At 54.0% G+C, this 25,954-nt stretch overlaps 1 protein-coding gene across 1 annotated transcript; it reads left to right on the top strand.

Annotated features, from left to right (window-relative positions):
- The first annotated feature begins 367 nt into the window (after window positions 1–367).
- On the top strand, window positions 368–25,583 carry Stard3 (StAR related lipid transfer domain containing 3). Its single transcript, XM_059271684.1, has 15 exons — window positions 368–495; window positions 15,475–15,748; window positions 18,426–18,503; window positions 18,862–18,939; window positions 19,061–19,114; window positions 20,101–20,218; window positions 20,409–20,507; window positions 20,734–20,789; window positions 21,152–21,244; window positions 21,911–21,973; window positions 22,091–22,186; window positions 22,498–22,577; window positions 22,678–22,782; window positions 23,831–23,924; window positions 24,334–25,583. The coding sequence occupies exons 2-15, from the start codon at window positions 15,527–15,529 to the stop codon at window positions 24,436–24,438; spliced, it is 1,341 nt and encodes a 446-aa protein (XP_059127667.1). The 5' UTR covers window positions 368–495; window positions 15,475–15,526; the 3' UTR covers window positions 24,439–25,583.
- Window positions 25,584–25,954: the final 371 nt, after the last annotated feature.

The following is a 25,954-nucleotide window of genomic DNA, read 5'->3' on the forward strand; positions in this document are numbered from 1 at the left end:
TCCTTTAAAAGTGTGTGATGGATGTGGTGGTGCACGTCTGTGATCCCAGCACTTTAAGGCTGAGGCGAGGAAAGAGGATTCTGAGTTCGAGGCCAACCTGAGACTCTGTCGCAAAAACCAAAAATGTTATTTCTCCAAGGGATCTGTGCCCACAGATCGCCCCTCACGCAATTCCCCTTTACTCCACAGTGCCAGGCCTGTACGGTCCAATAACCACGACACCCTAGAGTGCTTTGCCGTTCCTCCACGCTATTACAGCCTAACTTCGGCTGCCGCCCGACTTCCGGCTCTTGTCTCTTGAGGCTCCGGGTGGAGAGGGGCGGGACTGGGGCGGAGCTGCAGAGCCACACGATTCCCGGGTTGCTTTTGGGGGCGGGCTGAGCGGCGGAAGTTGCGCCGCTAGGAGATCTCCTTCCGCTCGGAGGAGTTTCCTGGGCCGTGGAGCGGGGCTGCAGCTGAGGCAGGAAGAGTGGGGGCCGTGGTGACATGAAGCAGGTGGGTCCTGCAGCGGTCGCTGGAACCGGTGATGGTACGAGAGCTGTCCCTAGCCAACGGAATCCGCTTCCCTGCCCGGTGTCCGTCTCTGGTTCCGTCCGACCCTTCCCACGCCCCTCGCGCTCCGGGTTCCGCCCCCTTTCTCTCTGCCAGCTGCAGCTGCGCGTACCGGGTTCGGGAGCGGGTGTTTTCGTCCTTACCCACCCTGGAGGGCTTGGGAGACGTCTTTGCTCGCTTTCCTAAGCATTCGTCTTGATAGCGAGAGGAGAGGCGAGGGGTCGGTATCTGAGTATTATGGGGAAACGGTTGGGTGTGGGAAGGGGGCAGAATCAGAAGGAGAAAAACATACTTTGCAATATTGTCTGTACCTCCGCCCTCCGCTGTTTTCTCCAACTTCGGTCGGAAACGTTCACGAATAACTTCCTAATGATATCAGAAAGGTTCTTTAAACTTTTCTTGATTCCTCAGAAGTGCCTGTTACCATTGACTCATTCCTGACATGCTCTCTTACCCTTTGACACTCCTATATTTCCTGATTTTTTTTTTCTTCCTGTCTCTTTGACAAGAGGTCGGAAGTACCGCTTCACATTCCCTCTGGCCCAACCGGCCTCTCTGCACTCTTCTTGGATGGCCTCATCCCCTGTTGTAGCTTCAGGTCCACATCCACTGACTATCCAGATTGATGATGCCAGCACATCCCTGTCCAGGGTCTCCAAAGTGTCTGCCTGTCCAGCTGCTTATGGATACTTCCACTTCAGATGGAGCTCGCATGTTCAAACCCGAGCTGATCTTTTCTCTGTCAATCCATTCTTCTGCTTTTGTCTTATCCCAAAGACAAACAACAGAATTGCCTTACATCCTTTACAAATCAGTTTGCTCAGAGCTGCCAATATAGCTAACTCCCCGAACGTTCTCTGTTACCATCCTTCTCACCAGTCCCAGCAGCTTGAGGTCCTAACGGCTTGCAGCCCAGTCTCCAAACTCTAGCTCTTGCAAACAGTTAGATCACAAGTCTGATTGTGTCATTTCCTTCCTCAGGGCCCCTGCTTGCTTCCCATTGCCTGTGGGGAAAGGCTGAATTCCTAGAATGATTGAGGAAGGCGCACTGTGATTGTGTTGTTCCCTGTAAATCTCAACAGTATGGTTCTGTAGGGCGTGCCTTACCACAAAGGGTTCTTCTTGTCTCCATGCTTCCGTACACATCAGCACCTCTTTCCTCTATGATCTGCTGGGCTTCCTTCTAAATTGTACTTCAGTGTCCTGCTCAGACAGCACCATCCCCACACCACCTACCTCTACCCCAAAGGTTGGATGTCCCTTTGTGTCCCCTGAATGCCCCTAGCCTCATGGCTGAGGTTATAGACCCCAGCACCAGACTGCGGGGTTCTGATACTGTTTTGAGATCTTGATGAAGTCAATACCTCACTTTCCTCATTTGGAAAGTTGGAGATAGTAAATGTGTCCACCTTGTAGAGTTGTGAGGATAAATGAAATAGTATATGCATAAAACATAAAACTACCAGGTCACCGGGTGATGGTGGTGGTGCATGCCTTTAACCCAGCACTCAGGAGGCAGAGGTAGGCAGATCTCTGTGAGTTCGAGGGCCAGCCTGGGCTACAGAGTGAGTTCCAGGACAGTCAGAGCTATACGGAGGGACTTTGTTTTAAAAAAACAAAGCAAACAAAAAACTATGAGGCCTATGAGTGCCCAATATGCACACATTAGTTAACGTGGCATATAAGAACTCACTGGTTATGACTTTTAATTTCATACATTGCTTGAGAATGATTGACGTGGCTTACTTCTCATTCTGTCCCTGGGTCCTAAATGAAGTCTTGGACTGGAAGGTACTGGGAACAGGATCTGGATTTACTAAGTAAAGATTCAGGGGTGAAAAGAGCCCAAGTGTAGAGACCATAGTGGACTCAAGAGAAAGGAGAGCTGGGTCCTCCTCCGTGGAGTGATTCCTTTCCATGATTGGCTATGAGAAATGTCCCCTTGACTTAGGAGTGGGAAGGGATGATATGAGGATGTCTTAAAATGTTGGTGTTTGGGGTCGTTTTGGATGTATTAGAACCAGGTCCTGCCTTAGACCAATGTCTAGGACTTTGTTGCTCCCCCCCCCACCCCCTTTTTTTTTTGTTTTTCAAGACAGGGTTTCTCGGTGTAGTCTTGGTGCCTGTCCTGGATCTCGCTCTGTAGATCAGTCTGGCCTTGAACTCACAGAGATCCACCTGCCTCTGCCACCACCACCTGGCCGACTTTTTTTTTTTTTTTTAAAGAATTTTTTTGTTTGGTTGGTGTTTTACAACAAGTTTTTCCCGTGTGACCCTGGCTGTCCTGGAACTTGCTCTGTAGACCAAACTGACCTTGAACTCAGATCCTCGTGCCTCTGCCTCCAAAAGTGCTAGGATTAAAGGCGTGTGCAATCACGCCCAGCTTTTCTTTTTCTTTTTCTTTTTTTTTTTTTTTTTAAAGATCTTTAAAATTTTATTTTATGTGTATGAGTGTTTTGTTTGCATGTATGTCTGTACACCATGAGTATGACACATGCCCTTGGAGCTCAGAAGAGTGTTGGGTTATCTGGAACTGGTACTGTGGGTCCTGGGTCCTCTGCAAGACCAAGTACTCTGGACCAGTGAACGTCCTTCCACTCTGTTGCCTTCAGGGATGCCCATCCCCCTTCCCTCCTCCTGAGGCAGATTCTTCTAGGCCCGAGGTAGTCCCTCCTCCTTGTGGCTTCCCGACCTCTCAGCAGCCCCAGGCAGAGTCTTCCTTCTCTGGGAGACACGGGTCCTTGTTTGTTCATTTCTGAAAATACTCGTCACATCAGGCCAGCAGGGATTTCTCTGTCAGTCTTCCTCCTTGGACCTGGTGACCCTGACAGACTGAGCCAGTGTCGGACACACTGTGACACACTGCAGCTCTCCTGCGTCCTGCATCCTGCTGTAGCTGAGCTCTCACACACCTAGGCTCGCTGGAGGACTGCAGTGTAGGTATGACCGGAAGTCCTGTGACTTGATGGCTCATGCTTCTTCCATTGAACGGGAGTGCTTGTTGCCTCCATTCTCCAGAGGAGGAAGCTGAGCCTTTGCGGGGAGGTTGGTTCAAGGCCACTCAGTAGAGATTTAAAGACTTTACCTTAATTTCAATGCGTAGCTATGTCCCAGGCACTGCCTCTGTCCCAGCATCCGAGAGAGCTGCTGGCACCTCAGTGGGACAGAGGACAATGGAGAGCGTGCCATCTTGTCAGTTGTGTGTCCCCCTGGAAGTTTTCTGTCTGGAGTGAGGCAAATGGAGGCCTTTGTCTGGTCAGAGCTGGGCCCGGGAGGAGTCTGCACAGTCAGGCCTTTTTTTGAGAGAGAGCTGAGAGCCCTATTCGGGACACTGGCCCTTCTCAGACTGACTTTGGGAACTTGACCTCCTCAGCCTCAGTTTTTACCCAGTAACCCTTAAGAGTCGAGTGGATTCTGACTCACCAGCCTCACCAGCATGGGTCAGAGGTCATGGAGTCACTGAGCTAGGGGCATTCTTGCAGGGCAGGATGGGGGAGGGGGTTGAGCAAACCTGTCATGTGGTTGGACTTTCCAGTTACTGTGTGGTCAGAAACCATGTCTAGGACTAGCCTGACGCTTCTTCCTACTTACCCGGAGGAAAGGGGAAATGGACTCCACTTTGGGTTTGCAGCTGTGTATCTCATTGCTGCTGTATGCTCTGTTCTCCTTAAACTTCCACTTCCCCAGGGCCAGGGAACTTCCCTAGCCCTCTGTGGGTGTGTGGTTAGGGAGATTAGTTACTCTTAGGCTGAGGGCAGCAGTCACCGAACAGAACCCTCCCTGATAAGCTGCCTGAGGCAGAGTCCTCCTGTCCAGCAGTCAGGTGGACCTTTAGTTTGGGCACAGTGCCCTGCTGCGTCGTGTGGTAGGAAATAGTAGGGGGAGCTCTCATTAGTTAGGCACAGACACCATGCAGGTGGAATTTCTCATTCCTTCAAGCCCTGTTAAGTAGGTACTCCGAGCCGGGCAGTAGTGGCACATGTCTTTAATCCCAGCAGTCAGGAAGCAGAGGCAGGCAGAACTCTGTGAGTTCCAGGCCAGCCTGGTCTACAGAGAGTTCCAAGACAGCCAGGGCTACCCAGAGAGACCTGTCTTGAGGGGGAAAAGTAGGTACTTTTTGATATCTATTTACGGAGAAGGAAACTGGATGAGACTGAATGACTTGGTCAAGGACACACAGCCCCAAGTATTTCAGGTCCTATGCTAACCCCAGACCTGCTCCCTCTCTGCAGTTCCATAGAGCAGCTTCCTTCATGGATAGCCTGTGGCTTGCCACTGTGACCTGGGCAGCCAAAGCTCAGGTCTAGCTATGGGATAGGGGTGGTGCTGACCTGGAGTCCTGAGGTCAGAGGAACCTAGAGGGTAGAGGAAAGCTTTGCCTAGGAGGTGACATTTGAACTGGTCTCTGAAGGGCAGGAGTTCTCTGGCGGTGGAGGAGGCTATTCTGGAATGAGGAAGTGGGGAGCTTGTGCTGTGTTTGGGAGCAGCCCACAGTCATGTGGGGTCAGGTATTAAACCCCATGTCTAGAGAAAAATGCGAGGGTCCTTCCTCCCTCTTACGGTTCCTTACCCGAGGGATTTAACTCACCTGGGGCCTTTTCCTTGCACTGCCATAAGACAGCCACCCTGCCGACCTGTGCCTGGGAAGTGAGTCCCTTGTTCTTTGAGCTCTGAGCAGGGCAGGATGCCAGACGGGCAAGATCCAGTTTCAGGAAGGTTGCTTTGAGGGCTGGGCATGAGTGACCCTGTACATCCATCCCAGCTCATGTGGGGAGAGAAGCCTGTGAAGAAGGACTCGTCTGCACATTTCCTGGTGTGCTTCTCTGGGCATGCAGCAGTGGGCAGGGCCAGGGACTCCCCGGTGTTCTCAGACTGGAGTTTAACTTCCAGTCTGAGAAGACGGCAGGAAACAGAGGAGATGACCATGTTAGGGCAACAAGTGCTGTGACCAAGAGGAAAGCGAAGGGGGTGGAGCTCAAACAGGGGGCTTAGGACAGTCCTCTCTAGGGGATGTTTCCATAGAAACCAGACTGGAGTAAGGGGAAGGCTGGGCAAGAGTCTAGGAGTTGGAACACGGTTGATGTGACAGCAAGGGACCAATGTGGGTGACGTGGAGAGTTCAGAGGGGAAGAGACAAAAGAAGGGGTGTGTGCTGTGAGCCATAGTGGGGACTTTGGCCTTCATTCTGCTTGAGCTGGAAGCCACTGAGGATTGGGCATTTGGGAGATGCCGTCTGACCTAACAGGGTTCCTGCGGTTGCTGGGTTAAGAGGAGACTGTGGTCCAGTACAAGGAGGAAGGAAGGAGGTAGATGTGAGCCGTGAGAGATGATGCGTCAGGCAGGGTGACATGGCGGTCACTGAAAAGAAGGTGGATACTGGCTGGATTGGGAAGGACGAGCCTGATTTTGTTGGATGTGGTGAGAAGGCACGGGCTCCCCAGATGAAGGCTGAATGGCTCCTGAGCTTGTTGGGGGCTAGCAAAGCCTCCCATGTGCTGGGTCTCGGCCCCTGGGGTGGGTCAGCTGGGCTCTTCTATCCGGTAACAGTGGGCAGGTTTGGAAGCTCAGTCTCCTCCTTCCCAGGGGGTTATCCTTGCCTCTCCTGTTGCGGGTGTGGTGAGTGAGGAAGGCGGTGTGTACAGGATGGCACCAGGGCCACTACCATCCCCGTTTGCTGACTTCTGCGCTTGCCTCAGGACACAGGCCAGGACTACTACTCTCTTTCATACCCAAAGCCCGGCTCCAGCCCCCGCTGCTGCTCACTTTTAACCTGGGCATCCTGTGCCTTCTTCACTCGGTTCTGATCCAAAGACTCATGGATTCTTCTCTGTAGAAGAGGCAGACGTGTCGGGAATGTTGTAAGCCATTGCAGCAAATGGGTCCCTCCCTCCTTGAGCCAACTCTGCCGTGCTGGGGGGCACTGATGCTTGTCCCAGTCTACAGAAGAGGGACAGAAGGGCTCAGAAGGCGAGATGCCGCTGTCTGAGCCTTTTCTCAGCTTGGTGCCCATTTCTCATCTGACTCCCCTGACTCTTCTCCTTTGTACCAAGTTAGAGTCCCCCATGTCAAACCCAGAGGCTCACATTTCTTGGGGAACATAGATCCTCCTGGGGTGGACTGCCTGCCTGTCCTCAGGACGTATTTGGGATTTATTTGTAGACCCTGGACCTCCAGACAGTCAAGGCCAGCACTGTCCCCAGTGGGCAGGTACAGTAGCCAATAAGTCACAGGAGTCATGGCACACGCTTGCCCTGGGTAGGAAGTGTCCACTGGGAGCTGGAGTCCCAGGATGTGGGACTGCAGGCAGGTGCAGGCAGGTGGCCGCGGCCTCTGACCGGCCTGGGGAAGAGAGCCATAAGAACCTTGTCTGTACCCCTTTCACCTAAGGGCCTAATTTTGACAGTTGGGGTCTTCCTATCTGCTTCCCCCATCTGCATGGAAGGGTGACAGGAAGGGCCAGTGCTAAAGAGCCATCCTGGCACACTCCCTAAGGCCCTCTACAGGGAGCCAGGACAGACCCCAACTTCTGCCCCTACCCTAGCCTGGGAATCAACCTTTGCCTGGAGATGGAATAACCTGGCCCTCTGTATGACCAGGGCACCAGAATGTGGAGCTGGGGAGCTTGCTCTGTGCCACCCAGCAGGTTGATTGTAGAGCACGGCTTTGAACCCAGGCCTTTCGGAGTGGCTCTTACTATCTGTTCCTGTAGCGAGCATCAGTCTCCACACACCAGTGACTAAGCTCTGTCTCCCTTTTCTCAGCTACACATGCACCTCAGCCTCTGACCAACCCTGGCCTCCCTCCCCTCTGGCGCTTAGATAAATAGCATCCCTGTGAGGTAAGAATTTTAGTGCCTCCAGTGTTTGTAGAAGCTAGGCTGTAAAACTTGGGGGTGGGTATGGGGAGGAGCCGGTGGGCAGGAGAGAGAGGAATCGGTATGTGTGATAAAATATGTAACCAAGTTTGCCAGTTTTAACACTTTTAAGTATGTAGTCCAGGTGTGCCAAGTGTGTTGTTGCTTTAAATATATATGTGTATTTATAGCTGTGAGCTGGAGAGAAATGGCTCAGCAGTTAAGAGCATTGGCTGCTCTTTCAGAGGCCTGGAGTTCATTCAGTTCCCAGGACTGATATACTCAAAACTGCCGGTAACTCCAGCTCTCGGGATCCAACATCCTCTTCTGGCCTTCAAGGGTACCCACATGCAAGTGTATACATCCACAAAGACATACACATAAATAAATAATGAAAAATGCTTAAAAAAATACGACTTAGGAGGGGCTGGAGAGATGGCTCAGCAATTAAGAGCACTTGCTGCTCTTCCAGAGGACCTGAGTTCAAGTCCTAGCACCTGCATGGAGGATTACAACCATCAGTAACTCCAGTTCTAGGGGATCCAGTGCCCTCTTCTGGCCTCTGAGAGCGCCAGACACACGCGGTGCACAGACGTACGTGCAGGGAAAACGCCCACACACATAAAATAAATCAAACTACAAATAAAAAACAAAAACCCAGCTTAGTTAGGCCTAGGGATCCAGCTCAGCTCAGTTATAGACTGCTTGCATGGCGTTCAGTCCCCAGTGCTGTGGAGGCGGGTGGCACTTACCTGTCATCCCAGCACTTGGGAGGTAAAGGCAGGAGCATCAGAAGTTCATTGTCATTCTTGGCTTAGAGGCTGTGGCTATAGTTTCTCAATGCAGCCCTTGCTCAACATGTACGACTCTGGGTGGTCCCCCCTCCCCCCCCACAGGGTCTCTCTGTGTAGCTTTGCGCCTTTCCTGGAACTCACTTTGTAGACCACGCTGGCCTCGAACTTACAGAGATCCACCTGGCTCTGCCTCCCGAGTGCTGGGATTAAAGGCGTGCGCCACCACCGCCCGGCAAGGGTCCCCTCTCCTGTACTGAGAAAATGAAAATGATGAAGCTGAGGAGACAGAGTCTCAGAAAGGTTCTGCCTTGCTCCGGCCGCAGGGCTGAGGAGGGGGCCAGCCAGGCTTTGAACTCTGTCCTCGGCTAAAGTAACTAGCCACGGTGCTAGGTTTTGAACCCAGGTCCGTGTGTACCGGGTAGTTGTGCTTTTCCACCGTACTGCATCCTGCATCTATTCCTTGTGCCACCTCCAGAGTCTGTTGCCCAGCTCAGCAGCCCACTGTGTCCTGGGAGCCAGTTAGAGAAGGCTTGGGCAGCAGGTGAGGCTGCAGTCCTCGCCTGGGAAGCCGCAGAACTCAGATCTCGATCCACTGTGCTCATGGACCTGCCACGACCATCCCCCACTTCTCCCTCTTCCGACCCAGGGAGGGTGGCAGAACTTCGGGTCCTCTCCCACCCTGCTCTCTCCCTACCCTTCACAGCTCGGCTTCCACAAGCACACAGGTGTCAGCCAAGTCTGCAGCCATCCGGGGCGGGCGGGCGGGCAGCTTCTTCATGCCACACGTGCTGTTCCCCTCCTAACACCTCTGAAGGTGCTTGGGAGGGGCCGGTGGCAGCAGGCAGTGGGTTTGGGGGTGGGGTGCTGCTTTCAGGGGCTCGTTTCTGTCTCCAGCAGGCTGTTCTTCTGGTGGCTGGCAGCCTCTGTGTTCTGGGCTGGACAAGTGCTTGGAGGATTTCTAGGGGCAGGGCCCAAGTCGAGGTGGTTTTTACTGTGAGCCCTCGGGTGATCCGGCTCCCAAAGGCCTTCTTTTTCTATAATTTTTATTTTATTTATTTATTTTTATTTTTTATTTTTTCTATTATCAGCTTGAAACAGTATAAATTCTTTTTTTTTTTTTTTTTTTTTTTTTTTTGGTTTTTCGAGACAGGGTTTCTCTGTGTAGCTTTGCGCCTTTCCTGGAACTCACTTGGTAGCCCAGGCTGGCCTCGAACTCACAGAGATCCGCCTGGCTCTGCCTCCCAAGTGCTGGGATTAAAGGCGTGCGCCACCACCGCCCGGCAAAACAGTACAAATTCTTATCCTAATAGTGAAATGTTTCACTGAAGCTTGCCCGGTGATTGGGTAAAACCAAAACTTATTATAAGCCACAGTCATCCTAGGGTCCCCCCCCTGCTATGTAGCTTTTTACTATAATTTATTTAACTTTATTTTATGTGCATTGGTGTGAAGGTATCAGATCCCCTGGAACTGGAGTTGCAGACAGTTGTGAGCTGCCATGTGGGTGCTGGGAATTGAACCCAGGTCCTCTGGAAGAGCAGTCAGTGCTCCTAACCCCTGAGCCATCTCTCCAGCCCTGCCAAAGGCCTTTTGAAGTCACCTGGGTGAACTGAGCTTCATGCCGTGTCCAGGAGGTCTCCAGGATGGTGCTGGCACTGGAAAAAAGCTGATGTGTGGGTCTCTCACAGCTACTACCCATAGCAGACTGGAGTTTGGTTTTTGTAGGTTGAGGATAGGCCCCTGTGCATGCTAAGTGTGTCCTCTACCCCTGAGCTACACCTGGGTACCGGAAATCTGATTTTTGTCTTTTTTATCTATCAAGGATTCAGATAAAGTTTCATTCATTTATTTATTTTTAAGTTCCTCCTGCTTAGAAGTTTGTAAATAGGCTTTGTCACTGTGGCTCAGGGTCGGCTGTGGTCTCCTCTGGGGACTTGGAGCTGCTTTTGTGAGGAGGGTGGCTCTTGGCCAGCCCCTCCCCGGCCACCCTGTAAGCCCCCCGTGCATGGCTCCCCCACACTGGCATCTTCAGCTCTCCCAGGCCCCCCAGCACCTCTGTTCTCAGCCCCATCCGAGTCTCTCGCCTCCACAAGGATGTCTGGGTGTGAGTTTCAGGGTGGTTGCTGCTCCAAGCGCGTCTCACACCCAAGCTGCTGCCACCCAAGTCCTGTGCCCAGGGAGGGACGGGAGAGCCAGGGACAGGCAGACAGAGGAGAGGACCGTGAGTGGGGAAGCCACAGCACTCCGAAGTGGGATAGGCAGAAAGGGGGATGGAGAGATACGAGATGGGAGAGGCCCAGAGACGACTAGGGGGGCAGAGAGAGGCCCCTGAATGGGAGAGAAATGGAGATGAAGGCCCAGACAGACACGGGCGACAGTGTTTCCTGTGGGCTGTGGGCAAACAGGCGTTCTCATACATTACGCTAGGCATGCCAGCTGCCAAGGGAATCTGGCAGTGCCTAACCGAACCACACATGCGGGATGACCCAGCAATGCTGCTTCTAGGGAATTCTGATCTGGAAGATACACTCCCGGCAACGTGAAAGTGTACACATACCACGTGACTCAGTGCAGTGTTTCTGCTAATTACCAATCTAACTGTTTGTTCGTAGGACATGGATTCAGGAAGATGTATCTCATCTGTCAACTGCAGTGGCGAGGGCTGGGAATACAGCTCAGCAGCGCAGCGCTTGCCAAGCACGCGCACAGCCTCGCATTCGATCCCCAGCACAGGGTGGGAAAACGGGATATAAATAGGGTACTAAGGCTCATGCGGTGACTTGACTGTTAATCCCAGCTCTCAAGAGGCAGGGGTGGATTGTGAGTTTGAGGTCAGCCTGGCCTAGGTAGGGAGACCTAGTCTTAAAAAAAAAAAAAAAAAAGTAACGATCAGTTTTATAAGCAGATGAAGACGTCTTTTATAAAACTGGTAGGATGGGCCGTAGCTCAGTTGCTGGAGTGTCGTCTAGCCTGCGTTCAGCCCATCACCACACACACAGTATGGTGGTGCACACCACCAATCTTGCAGGTGAAGCGAGAGGATCAGAAACTCAAAGACATCCCTGGCACGTACAGAGTTCAAGGCAAACCTTGGATGCATGAACCCCATCTCGAAACAACAAAATAGGGCCCATGAGGTGGCTCAGTTGTTAAAGGTGCTTGCTGCCGAGCCTGATGACCTGAGTTCAATACCTGCGGTCCCCACTTGGTAGAAAGAAAGAACCGACTCCCACTAGTTACTCTCTGACCTCTGCATGCATGCTGTGGCGTGTGTGTGTGCGTGTGTGTGTGTGTGTGTGTGTGTGTGTGTGTGTGTGCGTGTGTGTGTGTGTGCGCGTGTGTGTGTGTGTGTGTGTGCGCGTGTGTGTCCGTCCCTGATGCATGCATGCACATTTAAAAGAAATAACGGCTGGAGAGATGGCTCAGAGGTTAAAAGTATTGTCTCCTTTTTAGAGGACCTGGGTTCAGGTTGGGCATAATGATGCACGCCTTTAATCCTAGAACTTGAGGTAGAGGCAAGAGGGTCTCTGTGAGTTCAAGGCCAGCTTGGTCAACATAGTGAGTTCCAGGACAGCCAGAGCTACGTAGTGAGATACTACCTCAATAAACAAACAAACAAATAAATAAGGGGCTGAAGAGATGGCCCAGCAGTTAATGGCTCAGCGGTTAAGAGCACTGGCTGCTCTTCCGGTGGTCCTGAGTTCAATTCCTAGAAACCACATGTGGCTCACAACCATCTGTAATGAGATCTGGTGCCCTCTTCTGGCTTGCAGGCATACATGCAGGCAGAACACTGATACATAATAAATAAATTTTTAAATAAATAAGTAAAATAAAAATAGAGGACTGGGGTTCAATTCCCAGAACCCATGTGGCCGCTCACAACCTCAGTTCCAAGGGATCTCACATCCTCTTCTGGCCTCCATAGTCACCAGACATGTATGTGATACACAGACACACGTGCAGGCAAAACACCCACACACATTGGGATAATAATTTTAAAAATAAGGTATAGTTATGGATTGTGTTGTGTCCCTGAAAAGGGATGTGTTGAAATTCTGACACCCCTGTACTTCAGGATGTGACCTTACCTGGAAATGATAGAAGACATCCCTGGCTACGTCATAGATAAGATGCAGTCACCCAGGAGCAAGTGGCCCCTAATCCAACAAGTGGTTCTGTGTGACAAGTGTCCTTATGAGTGAGACACAGGGAGAGTGTGGAGCTGGATAGCTCCAGCCAGGGAGTGCCAGATTGCCACGCACCACCAGAAGCAGGAGAGCCGAACACCTCGGCCACTCTGCTGGCCTCATGATTTTAGACTTCTAGACTCTAAGCTGGGCAGGGTGCACATGATATTTCTTTGTTTTAAAATTGTTTGTTTTGTTGTCTTTTTCTTTTCTTCTTTGTTATGCTGGAGGTTGAACTCTGAGCTTCTTGCACATGCTAGCCAGGGGTTCTATTTCTGGGCTATGCCCTCACCCCAAATTCCTATAGAGTTCATTTTGGGTTTGGATTTTTGTGTGGCACATGAGGGGGAGTTTGAGTCTCACTGTGTATCCCTGGCTGGTCTTGAATGTCTTCTTTTTTCAGTTGGATTATAGGCATGAATCCCTCTACACAGCTCAGGTTTCTCTTTTATACAAGCTGGGCTGAGAGCGTAGCTCAGCTGGCGGAGTGTTTGTGCGCACCATGCGTGAAACCCTGGGTTCAATCCCCAGTATAAACCCGTATAGTGGTGCATACCTTATTCCCAACACTCAGGAGGTGGCAGCATGAGGGTCAGAAGTTCAAGGCTGTCCTTGGCTCCATAGGCCTACGCTACATGAGACCCTGTCCTTCAAACAAACAAGCTAACAAACATCTGGGAGAAAGAGGAAATGAAAGAGAAAAAATAGCTGGGTGGTGGTACATGCCTTTAGTCAGACACAGGCAGGCGGATCTCTGAGTTCGAGGCCAGCCTGGTCTACAGAGCGAGTTCCAGGACAACCAAGGCTACACAGAGAAACCCTGTCTGGAAAAAAACAAAACAAAAAACCAAACAAACAGAAAGAGAGAGAAAGAAAGAAGGAAGGAAGGAAGGAAGGGAAGGAAGAAAGAAAGAAAAGAAAGAGAAGAACAATACTGGATTCTAGGCCTCTCTGGTCACAGCGTGCTCTGTCACCACTTTGTGGAAGAGACAGGAGGAGATGAAGCGAGAGAGGAAGGGAGACAGTCGGGGAGCACACAAGGAAATGTCACTAGCCCTGGAGCTGGGGCACCTCACAATGAGGGGTGTGCTGAGGTTACCATTTGGCATCAAGCCGATGATGGATGCTGGAGAGTCCCATTGCCCCTGGCCTGTCACATCCTCCAGCTTTCTTCTGGAGCTGAGCCCAGCCTCCCCCCAGCACTCTCTAGGTGATCACGTACAGGGATGTCTTTGGGTCCTTCGGGTAGCTTTGGGATCTCTGCTGAGAACAGTTTGCTTCTGTGTGTGGGGTTTGCTCAGAGGGATGGACCTTTTGCTGGCCACAGATTGGGTCCTCTTTTTTTTTTTTTTAAAGATTTATTTATTTATTATGTGTACAGTGTTCCGCCTGCATGTGTCCCTGCAGGTCAGGAGAGGGCGCCAGATCTCGTTACAGGTGGTTGTGAGCCACCATATGGGTGCTGGAATTGAACTCAGGACCTCTGGAAGAACAGCCAGTGTTCTTAACCTCTGAGCCATCTCTCCAGCCCAGATTGGGTCCTCTTTAGGACCCAGTAGGTAGTAGAGGGGAAAGAGGTGGCTCCATCCTGCCTTTGTGAGTGGGGCCAGATCTCCAGGGCTCCCCCTCCACTACCCCCCCCCCCAGCTGCTGCGTTGATTCCTGCTGGAGTTAGCTGCTCTCTGCCTCCCCACAGGCCTTCCTGTCTCTCACCCAGCGCCTCTTGTAGCTCAGCAGACCGGTGTAGCAGGGACCCTGGGCATGGGGCCTCCATGGCACCAAAGAACCCGGACCCATTTGTCTTTCAAGTTCACTAGGGTCCTGTAGTTGTGTAGAATATTCAGGGCTAGGCAAGTCCACTTGCCCCAGAACCTTGGCTGTCTGACTTGTACGAAGATCCATCCTGTCCTGCTTGGGCACGAACGTGGCCACGGCCACGTGGACTCTAGGCATCAACACTAGATTAGACTGGTTGTGCATCACGGATCTGAGGGCCAGGAGTCCTTCTGGAGTGTCCATTTACCCAACAGTTATGAAGCACCCGCTGTCTGCCAAGCCTAGTGCCAGGCTCATGGGAGACAGCAGTGACCAAGTCAACCAGAGCCCTGTGCCTGCCCTCGGATGTTACCGTCTGGTGGGAGAAAGGGTAAAGCTTGAAGATGAGATTTCAGATAGCAGTGAGCTCACTGGAAGAAAGGAAAGTGGTGGGAGGTGCCTTACCGTGAGCGGGGGCGCTGGCTGGGAAGGGCCACTGCGTGGGCAGAGCGTTGGGGCTGGCGAGGAACATTCCAAACAACGGAAGGCCAGATCCAAGGGCCACAGACGGACAGGGCTACCACATGGAGGGACTTGACTGAAGGCCCAAGTAGCTGTGATAAGTCAGGAGATGAGGGTGCTGCCTAGTTAGGAGAGCTGGGCACAGTGCCCACCCTACCTCACCCTTCTGCCAGGGCTTGGGGAGCCGAGGGAGGGCGGTAGGTGGGAGAATGGCAGGTTTCTGCTTTGAATACTCCCCTGGCTGCCTTGTGAAGGAGGGTTGTTGAGGGTGAGGAGTTGACAGTGTCGGGCCTGGGGTGGGGTGTTAGAGCTACAGAGAAGGGACCCAGATATCTGCTGTCCAGACTCACTGAGACACCGCTCCAGAGTCCCTCCCAGTGGCCATGGATTGGGGTGGAGGGGCCGGCGGGAGGGAATGTGCCTTTGTGCTGTGAAAACAAAGAACAGAGCCTGGGGGTGGGGGTGGAGATGGGGGCAGGGGCAGGCCAAAGGCTGTGGACAGGACCCGAGGCCGAGCTCCAGTCTGTGCGGGAACAGGCTACATCCCCAAGATTCAGAGGCCAGTAAGTGCCCCGCTGGGGGATCCCAGAACCTGCAGGCTGCAGGACAGAGCAGAGGGGGTGCTCAAGTCTTGCCATCCTGTGGAGCCCGGTTCATGAGGGGATTTGAGCAGAGCTATGGGCCTTGGTGTAGGACAGGGGAGCCCAGATATGTGGTGAAATAAATAGGGTCCCTGGGGGTGGTATGGAAAGGGGTGGTGTTCCTGGGACCACCAGGACCCTGACAGCCTCTTACCTCTTCCCCCCAGCCCTACCGCTGAGGCCACATTGTCCCCCACTTCAACGTGGGGGCCCACCAGGATGAGCAAGCTGCCCGGCGAGCTGGCCTGTGACTTGGAGCGCAGTCTGCCAGTCCTGGCCTCCCTGGGCACCTCGCTGTCCCACAGCCAGAGCCTGTCCTCACACCCCATCCCACCACCTCCGGAGAAACGCAGGGCCATCTCTGACGTCCGCCGCACCTTCTGTCTCTTTGTCACCTTTGACCTGCTCTTCATCTCCCTCCTGTGGATCATCGAGCTCAATGTGAGTGGGGGCCATGTAGTGGGGGAGGGGAGTCCCCGGTTCCTAGTTCGCCCGCTTGCACCGTTGGGAGGGTTGCCTCACCCCTGGTGTTGATCTGAGTTAAGTGGAAACCAGGAAATAAGAAGAGTTATCTTCCACATAGAGAGAGAACGGGACCTGGAGGGGAGGGGGACCAGAGGGGATGTCGTGGTCGTTTGTCCTAGGCTCCCCAGCAAGAACTGAACAGATCTCTATACCCAGAGCTGGGCACTTAGCCTCTGCACCATGCTGCCCCCTAGTGGAGACTCTGCGAACAGGAGGAGCTGCACCTCTAGCTGAGCTAAGGACGTTTTTGCCTTCTTTCCGCCTTACTTTGCTCTCTGGCTCAAGTTCATCCATTTATTCATCAAACATGCTCGGAGGCCCTGAGGTGTCCCGGGTGCTATGCTAAAAGCAGAGAATACAGAGGGGCGAAAACTCCCAGTTCCTGGTTAGTGGCCCCGGTTTTGGGGGCTTCTACCTGGTGGCCTGGAGATGGAACTGTCTCAGAGTGCAGTGTCCACACCTCCGTAATGCTTAGCCCACCCTTGGGCCTGGTCTGACCGAACCTCAGCGTACACAAAGTCAGGGGCCCTAGAGCAGGGTGTCCCAGGCTTGGTCTCGCTCAGGTTCTTCTCTGTTAACTTGTGATCAGTCGCCAGGGCCTTGTGTGAAGTATGGACTCACAGTCCGAGTTACAGTTGGCAAACATCTTTTTTCCAGGTCTCAGGCTTGCCTTTCTTGATAAAAGTGAAGAGTTTGGGAAAAGGGTTAGTTAGCAGCAAGATGTTGAGCTGGAAGGGTAAGGCAGGGCTCTGAGGGTGGGTGACTGCCTTGTGTATCGGAGAGCAGCTGGTACCCGTGGGGTGCTGCAGGCTCCACTGAAGAGGACGTCGGGTTATCTTCCTGATAAAGGGCTGAGTTTCTGAGGTCGTAGGCACCTTCCTTTTGAAGGTCCCAGCTAGCATCCAAGCATCCCTACGGCTCACCCACACCCTCATTCAATACATATTTTATAACCAGAGAAGAGCTGGGAGAATGTTGATAAGTTTGCTTTTGAAATTCTGCTGACAGCCGAGATTGCTCAGCAGTCATTGTGCAGCTTTGAGAATTCCTGCGAAGTGATAGACCTAACCCACAAACAAACGGCTTTCAGGTGGAATGAAAAGTTTCAGAGTACTGGGTTTAACTCCTAGTAGAGTCAGTGCGATATTTCACTTGACAGAGGGAGAGAAGAGGTGCATGTGTAGCCCAGGCTGGCTTTGAACTCAACGATTCTCTTGCCTCAGCCTCGGGGCTGGAATGTTATTAATTTCCAGGTGTTTTTTTTTTTTTTTTCTGATTTTGAAGGGTGGGTGGAGTAATTTGGGGAGCCCATGCCTTGTGGACTCAGTTCTCTTCTCCCATTCTCACGTGCACTGGGGGTCCAACCTAGACAGTCAGGTCTGCATCATTAGGCAGCAAACACCTTTACTAACTGAGCTGTCTTGATGGCCCCACTGGAGAGATTTCTAAACGTTGGAAGGTTCCTAATATTGGCCTGAGCTTTTAACAAGTGTCCCCAAAGTGGGTGTGACACACACCTGTAATCCTAGCACTTGGGAGACAGAGGCAGGAAGACTAGGATTTTGTTGTTGTTGTTGTTGTTGTTGTTGTTGTTGTTGTTGTTGTTTTGATACAGAGTTTCTCTGTGTAGCTTTGGAGCCTTTCCTGTAACTCACTCTGTAGCCCAGGCTGGCCTCGAACTCGCAGAGATCCACCTGGCTCTGCCTCCCGAGTGCTGGGATTAAAGGCGTACACCACCACCACCCGGCAAGACTAGGATTTTAAAGTCATCCTTATCTGCATAGTGAGCTGAAAGCCACCCTGGACTAAACAGGACCCTGTATCAAACAAACTTGCCCAAGAAATCACTCCAGAATTTAGATGACCTGCCAGAGTAGGAGTCCTCCAGTCTAGCTGATCATTAAAGGTCTTTTTGGGTTCCATTACCAAAATCCTACCTTCTCCCCAGGGGCTGGCATCTCCATCCCCTCTGAGGAGTTGGGATAGAGTCTGGCATTTGGAATCTGTCCAGATCCCCAGACATTGAGGTCTGAGCCAAGGTGTTAAGGGTCTTGGTGAAAGTCCGTGGTGGCCTGGGCAGGGACAGGATCAAGCACGAGTGGGCTGACTCTCTGTGTGGTTTCTCAAGGTCCTGAGGCAGCAGCAGCATTGTGATGGATCTCACCCATTAAGTGCAAGCCTAATTGATTGATCTGTCACCTGGGGCTCTGTCTGGCACCACCACCCACCCCAGCCCCCCTCATCCCGCATGGGTGGAGGCTGGGAAGATGGAGAACCAGAATGCTGGGAAGGAAATGAAATTATAGAAGAGGCAGTCTCCCCTGCACAGCCCACAGGCCTCCAGGCCTGTACCTTCCTGGGTGGTGTACTTGAACTCAGTTTGGCCTGTGTGGGCTGCCTGGATCCTTGAGGAACCAAACTGGTGCCTGGGGTCTTGGGCTGCTGGTTCAGCTCTCTTTGCTTCTGGGGCCCTCTTGGGTGGTGGCCTATCATCTCCTCCAGGTCCCCTTGGCATGGGCTCCTCACCATTCTTGGAGAAGGGGCAGTCTTGAGCTCAGTTCTGCCCTCAGAGTCCTTCTGTCTTCCTCTCTAGACCAACACTGGCATCCGGAAAAACCTGGAGCAGGAGATCATTCACTACAGCTTTCAGAGTTCATTCTTCGACATCTTTGTGAGTGACCTCAGGCTCCAAGACAGTGCAGTTTGCCTGGGTTCTCCTTCTACATGCCACATCCAGCCCGGTAGGGGAGGGTCAGCTCTAGATGGAGCTCTGGCAGCCCTGAGTCTTCACAAAGCTCCCAAGTGGGGCCCCACCTTCAGAGAGCCCAAGGCAGGGGCAGGGAGACAAGGCTTTGGAGTAGGAAGTTTACATTCAGTTTATGCCAAGGAAACACTGAGCCACTGTCCTCACCTGAGGTGAGGGCACCCCTGTCGGGGTCTGGAGGGGCAGCAGTAGAAGGGTACCCTGCAGCAGAGCTGTGGAAGCCAACCGGCGTCTGATGTTACGATGCCTCCCATCTCCACACCAGGTTCTGGCTTTCTTCCGCTTCTCTGGCCTGCTCCTGGGCTATGCTGTGCTGCGGCTCCGGCACTGGTGGGTGATTGCGGTAAGATGCCTTCTGTGGCAACTCTGAGGCCTTCCCTGGTCGGGGCTGGTGTGAGGGCTGCGTGGAGAGGACCCACTCCCCAGCCTCCGCCTTCGCTCTTGCCCCACTGTTTGCCCAGCAGGTCACCACACTGGTGTCCAGTGCATTCCTCATCGTCAAGGTCATCCTCTCTGAGGTCAGTGGCTCAGGCTCTAGCGTCTCTGGTAGGCCTCTAGCCTGAGGGTGGGCGTCTCTTCTGGATGTTTGGGGTATCTGCTTCTGCTATGTTGGAGAGAAGGGAATCTTCTTCATTATTTGCAAGGAGTGGTCCTTACTGGCTTCTCTAACATACACTCCTGCCACCCAAGGTTCCATCATTCATTCATTCATTCATTCTCTCTCTCTCTCTCTCTCTCTCTCTCTCTCTCTCTCTCTCTCTCTCTCCCTCTCTCTCCCTCTCTCCACACACACACACACACACACACACACACACACACACACACACACACACCTTGTTTGTTTGTTTTTTTGAGACAAGGTTTCTCTATGTAGCCCTTGCTGTCCTGGAACTCACTCTATAGACCAGGCTGGCCTTGAACTCAGAGATCTGCCTGCCTCTGTCTCCCGAGTGCTGGGATTAAAGGCGTGCGCCACCACCACCCATCTTGTTTATTTTTTTGTTTTTGAGACAGGGACTTATTATGTAGCCCTGGCTGGCCTAGAACTCACTATGTAGACCAGGCTGGCTTCCAGCTCACAGTGCTCTTCCTGCCCCTGCCTCCCTACCTCCCTAGCGTACCACCACACACGGCTCTCTTTTTCACTAAAACAAGATTTCATATAGTGGTAACCATGAGCTTATGATCCTCCTGCCACCCCAGTTTGGGATTGCAAGCACATGCCACCTTGCTGATTTATAAAGTGCTGGGGATGGAACCCAGAGCTCTGTCCACATTGGGCAAGTATTCTACTACCCGAGATACCCCCTCTAGCCGAATCAGTTTTTCCTGACACACATATAATTCACCTTAGAGACATGTGCCATAGCCAGTCTCTAAATAGCTAGCACCAGACATAGGGCGTATACTAATCTGGCTAGACAGAGCTGGTGGCCTCAGGAGGGGCCTCTAGGCTTGGGGCACCCCTCCTGCCATGAGATTCAGTGTTCTCTTTCTGTCTCAGCTGCTCAGCAAAGGGGCATTCGGCTACCTACTGCCCATTGTCTCTTTTGTCCTGGCCTGGCTGGAGACCTGGTTCCTTGATTTCAAAGTCCTACCCCAGGAGGCTGAAGAGGAGAGATGTGAGTGCTGGGGGTCAGGGCCTGGGTGGGCTGGGTTCTGAGAAGGTTCTCTCAGCTCCGACAGAGGGGAGTTGCCCGCCTTAGTCAGCCTGAGCCATTTGCCACTCATCAGGCTCTCTGAGCCCGAGGAGGAGTCTGAAGTTGGGGACCCTCGGTCTGGGATGACGGCTGCCTATGTCTCCTCATGCAGGGTATCTTGCTGCCCAGGCTGCGGTTGCCCGTGGACCTCTGCTGTTCTCCAGTGCTTTGTCTGAGGGCCAGTTCTACTCTCCCCCAGAATCCTTTGCAGGTGAGAGCTGCTGGGTGGGGAGCTGCCTCCAGGGAGGGGCTGTGTGGGGAGCCAGGTAGGCTGGGTCTGTTCTTTCTGTTCCTTCGCTCAGGCTCCCTGGGGAAAGCCAGCAGCCCTCTCCCACACGCTTTGCGCCCCCACATTCTTGCACTCATCTCCGAACCCCACTGCCTCCTACTCTCGCTCCCCACCCCTCACCATTGTTATCTGCCCTTGTTTCTCACAGGGTCTGACAATGAATCAGAGGAGGACGTCCCTGGGAAGAAAAGTTGCTCTGCCCAGGTATTTCGCTGCCCACGTCCACCCGACCCCGGCAATGGGTCGGTGCCGTGCTCTGCCAGGCTGGACAGGGTTCCCTGCAGAGGAAAGACCTCGGCCTGAGTGCCCGTTAGTGCCCATCTGTTGGAGTATCTGCCCCATCACTGACTGGTCAGGCCCTTTGGCCTGCCCCATGCCCGAGGACACAGGAACAGCAGCCGGTCCTGCAGACCAGAGACAGCATGCAGGGTCAGGGACACCAGCCTGAACCCCACATCCAGCTGGGCTGCTCTCTGGAAGGGTTGTGGACTGTGTGGGGAAGGAACGGGCTTGGAGCAGGGAGGGCACAGGCCCCCAGCTGACCCCTTTCCGTCCCCCCGGTTCAGGAGCGAGAGTACATCCGCCAGGGCCGTGAAGCCACTGCAGTCGTGGACCAGATCTTGGCCCAGGAAGAGAACTGGAAGTTCGAGAGGAGTAATGTAAGGAGCCCCTGCCCCGCCTGGCCGATCTGCGTGTGGTAGCAGTCTTCACCCCTTTTTCTGAGCCCCGGGAAGTGAACCTGAGGGCTGAGTAAACTGGAATCTGCCCCAGGGAGGTGGTGGATAGAGTTGGAGCTAGCCACAGCCTGGAGTCAGCCATTCAGTAGGAGGCCAAGCTGGACTGGACTCTGTCTCCAAGTCTCCCACAGCCCAGGCCTCGTCTCCCTGATGTTTGGGTTCCTGGGATTCAGGTTTTGAGGGGAAGCCAACCTGTGTCCCGGGTGTGGTGTTTTGTTTCATGATCAAAAGAACATTATCTAAAAAGATTACCGAGAGCTGGGGAAACAGGGAAGCGTGCCCGGGTCCTTGCTGGCCAGCTCCTCTGGCAGCCCTTGGCAGCTTGGAGCCGTGGTTCTGGTTGGTCACGGCCGCGGTCACAGCTGAGCTCCTGACTTTCAACGTGAGTGCAGAGCTGATCTCTGCACGTGGTCCTGCTCACCAGAACCGCCGTGTTCTGAGGTCTGCCCAGATGTCCCCAGATTCCCGGGGTTTCCACCTCAGGCTGTTGGAAACCTACCTGGCCTGTCAGCCGTTCCTGGGCCACAAGTTCCCCCCACCACCGGTGCCCTCCACCCTCCTCCCCGTCACTCTCTGTCCTTGCCACAGGAGTATGGGGACACCGTGTACACCATTGAGGTTCCCTTCCACGGCAAGACCTTCATCTTGAAGGTGAGTAGGGAAGGGAGTCCCAGAGACACCTGCTCCATCTGGGGTGCTGCTGCCAAGTCTCCCAACTAGAGGGGGGTCGCTTCTCTGGCACCACCCAGCCCTGACCCCCTCCTGCAGACCTTTCTGCCCTGTCCTGCTGAGCTGGTGTACCAGGAAGTGATCCTGCAGCCCGAGAGGATGGTGCTGTGGAACAAGACAGTGACCGCCTGCCAGGTGAGCCACCCCAGTCCTGCTTGCCACCTCTGATGCCATGGATCAGGGCACAGTCACACCTTCTCATAGCCATTTTCCACCAGGGGACCTAGCTTCTCTCTATAAAGTGGGTGCTGCTGTGGTTCCTTTGGAGAAGGCCAAGAGGCGGGAAGGCTCAATGTGCTTGTCTTACACCCAGCCCTGGGCCTGTAGGTGATAGTGTCTCTTAGTACAGTGTCCCTGGCAGGGAGGAGGCTGCTCTGGAGTTCCTGAGGTGCCGGGGCCATGTCGGGGCTTCCGCTGTACCTCAGATCTACCTGGTTGGCCTTTAGATCCTGCAACGGGTGGAGGACAACACCCTCATCTCCTACGACGTGTCCTCAGGGGCTGCAGGTGGTGTTGTGTCCCCCAGGTGAGCACCCAGGTCCTCTCCTCTCAGCCGAGCCTCCCACACCTGGGACCTCTGTTCTAACCTGCCTCCACCCCTGCCCCCGCGCCCCCCCCCCCCCCAGGGACTTTGTGAATGTCCGGCGCATTGAGCGGCGCAGAGACCGTTACCTGTCCTCTGGGATTGCCACCACACACTGCGCCAAACCCCCCACGCACAAATACGTCAGGTGAGTCTAGCCTCCCTCAAACTGTGAACAACACAGGGTACAGTGTGTGCATCTGGAACGTGTGTCGTGTCCCCCCCCCCCCCTCCCCGCCTCCCGCCATGTCTGAGCCTCAAGCCCTGTTCTGTTCCCTCCTTACCAGCCTTGTCCATCCCAGCCCTAATCCTGCTAATCTTGCTGCCTGGAACCATGCCACCGCTCCTGAGGCTGGAGGGGGTGTATGTGTAGTGGGCAGCTGACTGAGATGGACCTAGGAATGGGCTGAGGGGCAGAGAGGCGGCGCTGGGTTTCACCTTTCTGCGTCAGCTAAAGCCCCCTCTCCGCCCTGTCCTCACGGCCTCCTCTGTGTGGAGGGGGAGTGGGGTTCAGGCTTTTTTGCTGCCGGAGGTGGGAGTGCTACCCTAGCACCCCCTCTCCACCCTCATGGCTGATCTAGAGACTCCCGGGGTGCCAGGTAGACCTTAGGCCCCCAAGAAGTGGCTGCAGCAGAGCACTCTTGAAGAACTTGAGGTTAGGGCTCTGTCTGGGTCCTGCGGTGGCCTTGCTAGGGGATAGGCAGGCCATGTCCTCTGTGTCACTCCATCTGTGGCAGTAGCTTAAGCGTGCTCGGCAAAAAGGCCACGGGAGGTGAACTGTGGGCCAGCTGCCTCCTGAGAAGGCGCCCTCTTCTGGAGGCCATGCCACCCAGGGTTGGATGGGGACAGTGAAAAGTGCCACCCTCGGCCACTCTCTCCCAGTTACAGCTTACGTTCCGAGTCTGTCCAGAGTGATAAGACTGGGAAAGTGTGAGCTCCCTGCCACTGTGGGGTGAGAGTAGGCATCAGCAGGCCGAGGTAGACGGACTTGAGTGCCAAAGGGCGGGTGTGGGTAGAGGGCTGGTCCTGCATCCCCTGGCACTGGCTCTGAGCCATACTGAGGCAGGGAGGTAGTTCTTAGGTTGTCATCTGTGCCCCCTTTTCCTCCACAGTTCAGCTGGGCCAGGAATGGGGGCAGGGGTGGCCGGGGGACTTGCTTTGTGCAGCACCCCTCACCTGTGGTACTTCCTCCTCAGGGGGGAGAACGGTCCTGGAGGCTTCATTGTGCTCAAGTCAGCCAGCAACCCCCGAGTCTGCACCTTCGTCTGGATTCTAAACACAGATCTCAAGGTGAGGTCATGGCAGGGAGCAGGAGGCAGGGCCCTGTGGAGTCCTGGTTGCTGTGTGACCTTAGCACCCCCTGCCATCCTCGGGGACTCCCCCTTTTAGTCTCCTTTACTGGATTGGTGGCAAGGTCCAGATGGCCTTCCAGTCCTGAGTTGTGAGAGACGCGTGATGCCCTTGTTTACTCCTGACTCCTAAGTTCCCAGCAAGGATGGCTGGCAGCCAGCCCACCCCCACCCGGGTCTGTTGGTGTGGCTAGTGCCAAGACCTGAGTACAACATGTTCCTCCCTCTACGAGTGAGGGGGGGAGGGGGGGGCCCCCTCTCTGGCCCAGGATACCCCTCCTGGTGCGGGCTGCTAATGGGAGACCCTGTTGAAGGCTAGCCGTGGCATGACTTCTTCCTGCCTCGCCTAGGGCCGCCTGCCTCGGTACCTTATCCACCAGAGCCTTGCAGCCACCATGTTTGAATTTGCCTTTCACCTGCGGCAGCGCATTGGAGAGCTGGGGGCCCGAGCCTGAACATGTCCCCTCGCCACCCTGCGGGCCAGGGTTCTGTCGCCATAGCCTCCGGAGCCGGATAGAGGGACTGTTTGGGCTTCCTGCTGCTCATGAAGGCCTATATGCTAAGCAGCAGCTGCCGCCTCATTCCCTGGCTGTACCCTCCCACTGAGCCGTGGAGCATGGTCCTGAGCAGTTGTGGGGTTGAGCACGTGGACTCTGGGGTGCCCCAGACTGGAGGAGGAGCCAGGGCTGGCCTCCTGATGTTGACACAAAGTCCCTGCCTTCTGGAGGAGGAGACTCCTCCCCATGCTTCCCTAGGGGATCTCACTTGGTCACAGAGGACCTGGGCTTGCCCATCACCAGTGTGAGGGTGAGGGAGCTTTCCATTCCAGCTGCTAGGATGGTTTTGTACCGTTAGTGGAAGGGTCTGTGACCCTTTTCCATACACACTGCGGTGTGTAAGGGCAGGTGATGGGGATGGCACTCCATCTCTGCCTCTCCATAGCCTTCTCCCCTCCCAAGGCCTCCTTGGGGACTTTTGTAATAACTTGAGCCAATAAAAAACATGAGATTAAAAAAATAAAAATGCTGGTTGTGGTGGAGCATGCCTTTAATCCCAGCACTTGAGAGGCAAAGGCAGGTAGACCTCTTGAATTTGAGAGCGGCTTGGTCTACATGGCAAATTCCAGGATTGCCAGGACTACACAGATGGACCTTGTTCCCACGAAAATAAAATACTTTTTAGAAAGCAAATAAACAAAAGCTTTGCCTGCTGTGGGGCCTTGGCCTAATCCTCACTGCAGAGCTGAGCCTGGAAGCCCTGGAAAAAAATACCACCCAGTCCCTCCCCAGCACCCAGGGTGAGCGGTTTCTAGGTTCTCTTTTCCTGAAAGGTTCTACTGACATGGTCACAGGCCCAGTGCTGGAGGCTGGGGAGATGCCCACAGGGCCACAGCAGGCCAAGCCACAGTGGCACCTGGCTTTAGGGTTCCTGAGGTACCTGTGGCACCCCAGACAGACCCTGGGTCTACAAGGCTCAGCCTTGTCACTGTGTCCCACTGCTCTCGCACCAGGGAGCGAGCAGCTTGGAGCCTGGGTTCCAGGCCCGGCTGTCCCCACTCCTGCTTCCTCCCTCTTGTACGGGCTTCTAAAGGAGTCTATTAGCTTGGAGCCGGGTGGGTTTTTCTTGGTTCTGGCTGGGTCCAAGACCCTGGGCAAACCTTCCCTGAGCCTCTATTTCCTACTTTGTCGAACAGAAGGGGCCAGTGCCATAGGGTTGTGAAATGGATGGTGTACTGAGTGGGCAGAGGCCCCGGCAATCAGTAATGTGCTATTCTGCATCTGATAGCAGCTGGGCGCTCTCTCTGCTGTCCCCAGGAGTCCTCAGCCTCTGCCGCTTCTTCTGGTGCCCTTTGCTTACTCCTCAGCAATGCCCTCCTTCCTGCCCCTCTCCCCTGCCCCCTCCCCTAGCCCACCTCCTTGTTCACCAGCTTGTACCATGCATTGCTCCCTGGGTGCTTGAGTGGTCTCATGA

The sequence above is a fragment of the Peromyscus eremicus genome, chromosome 8a, assembly GCF_949786415.1.
Source record: "Peromyscus eremicus chromosome 8a, PerEre_H2_v1, whole genome shotgun sequence".
Classification (NCBI taxonomy): domain Eukaryota; kingdom Metazoa; phylum Chordata; class Mammalia; order Rodentia; family Cricetidae; genus Peromyscus; species Peromyscus eremicus.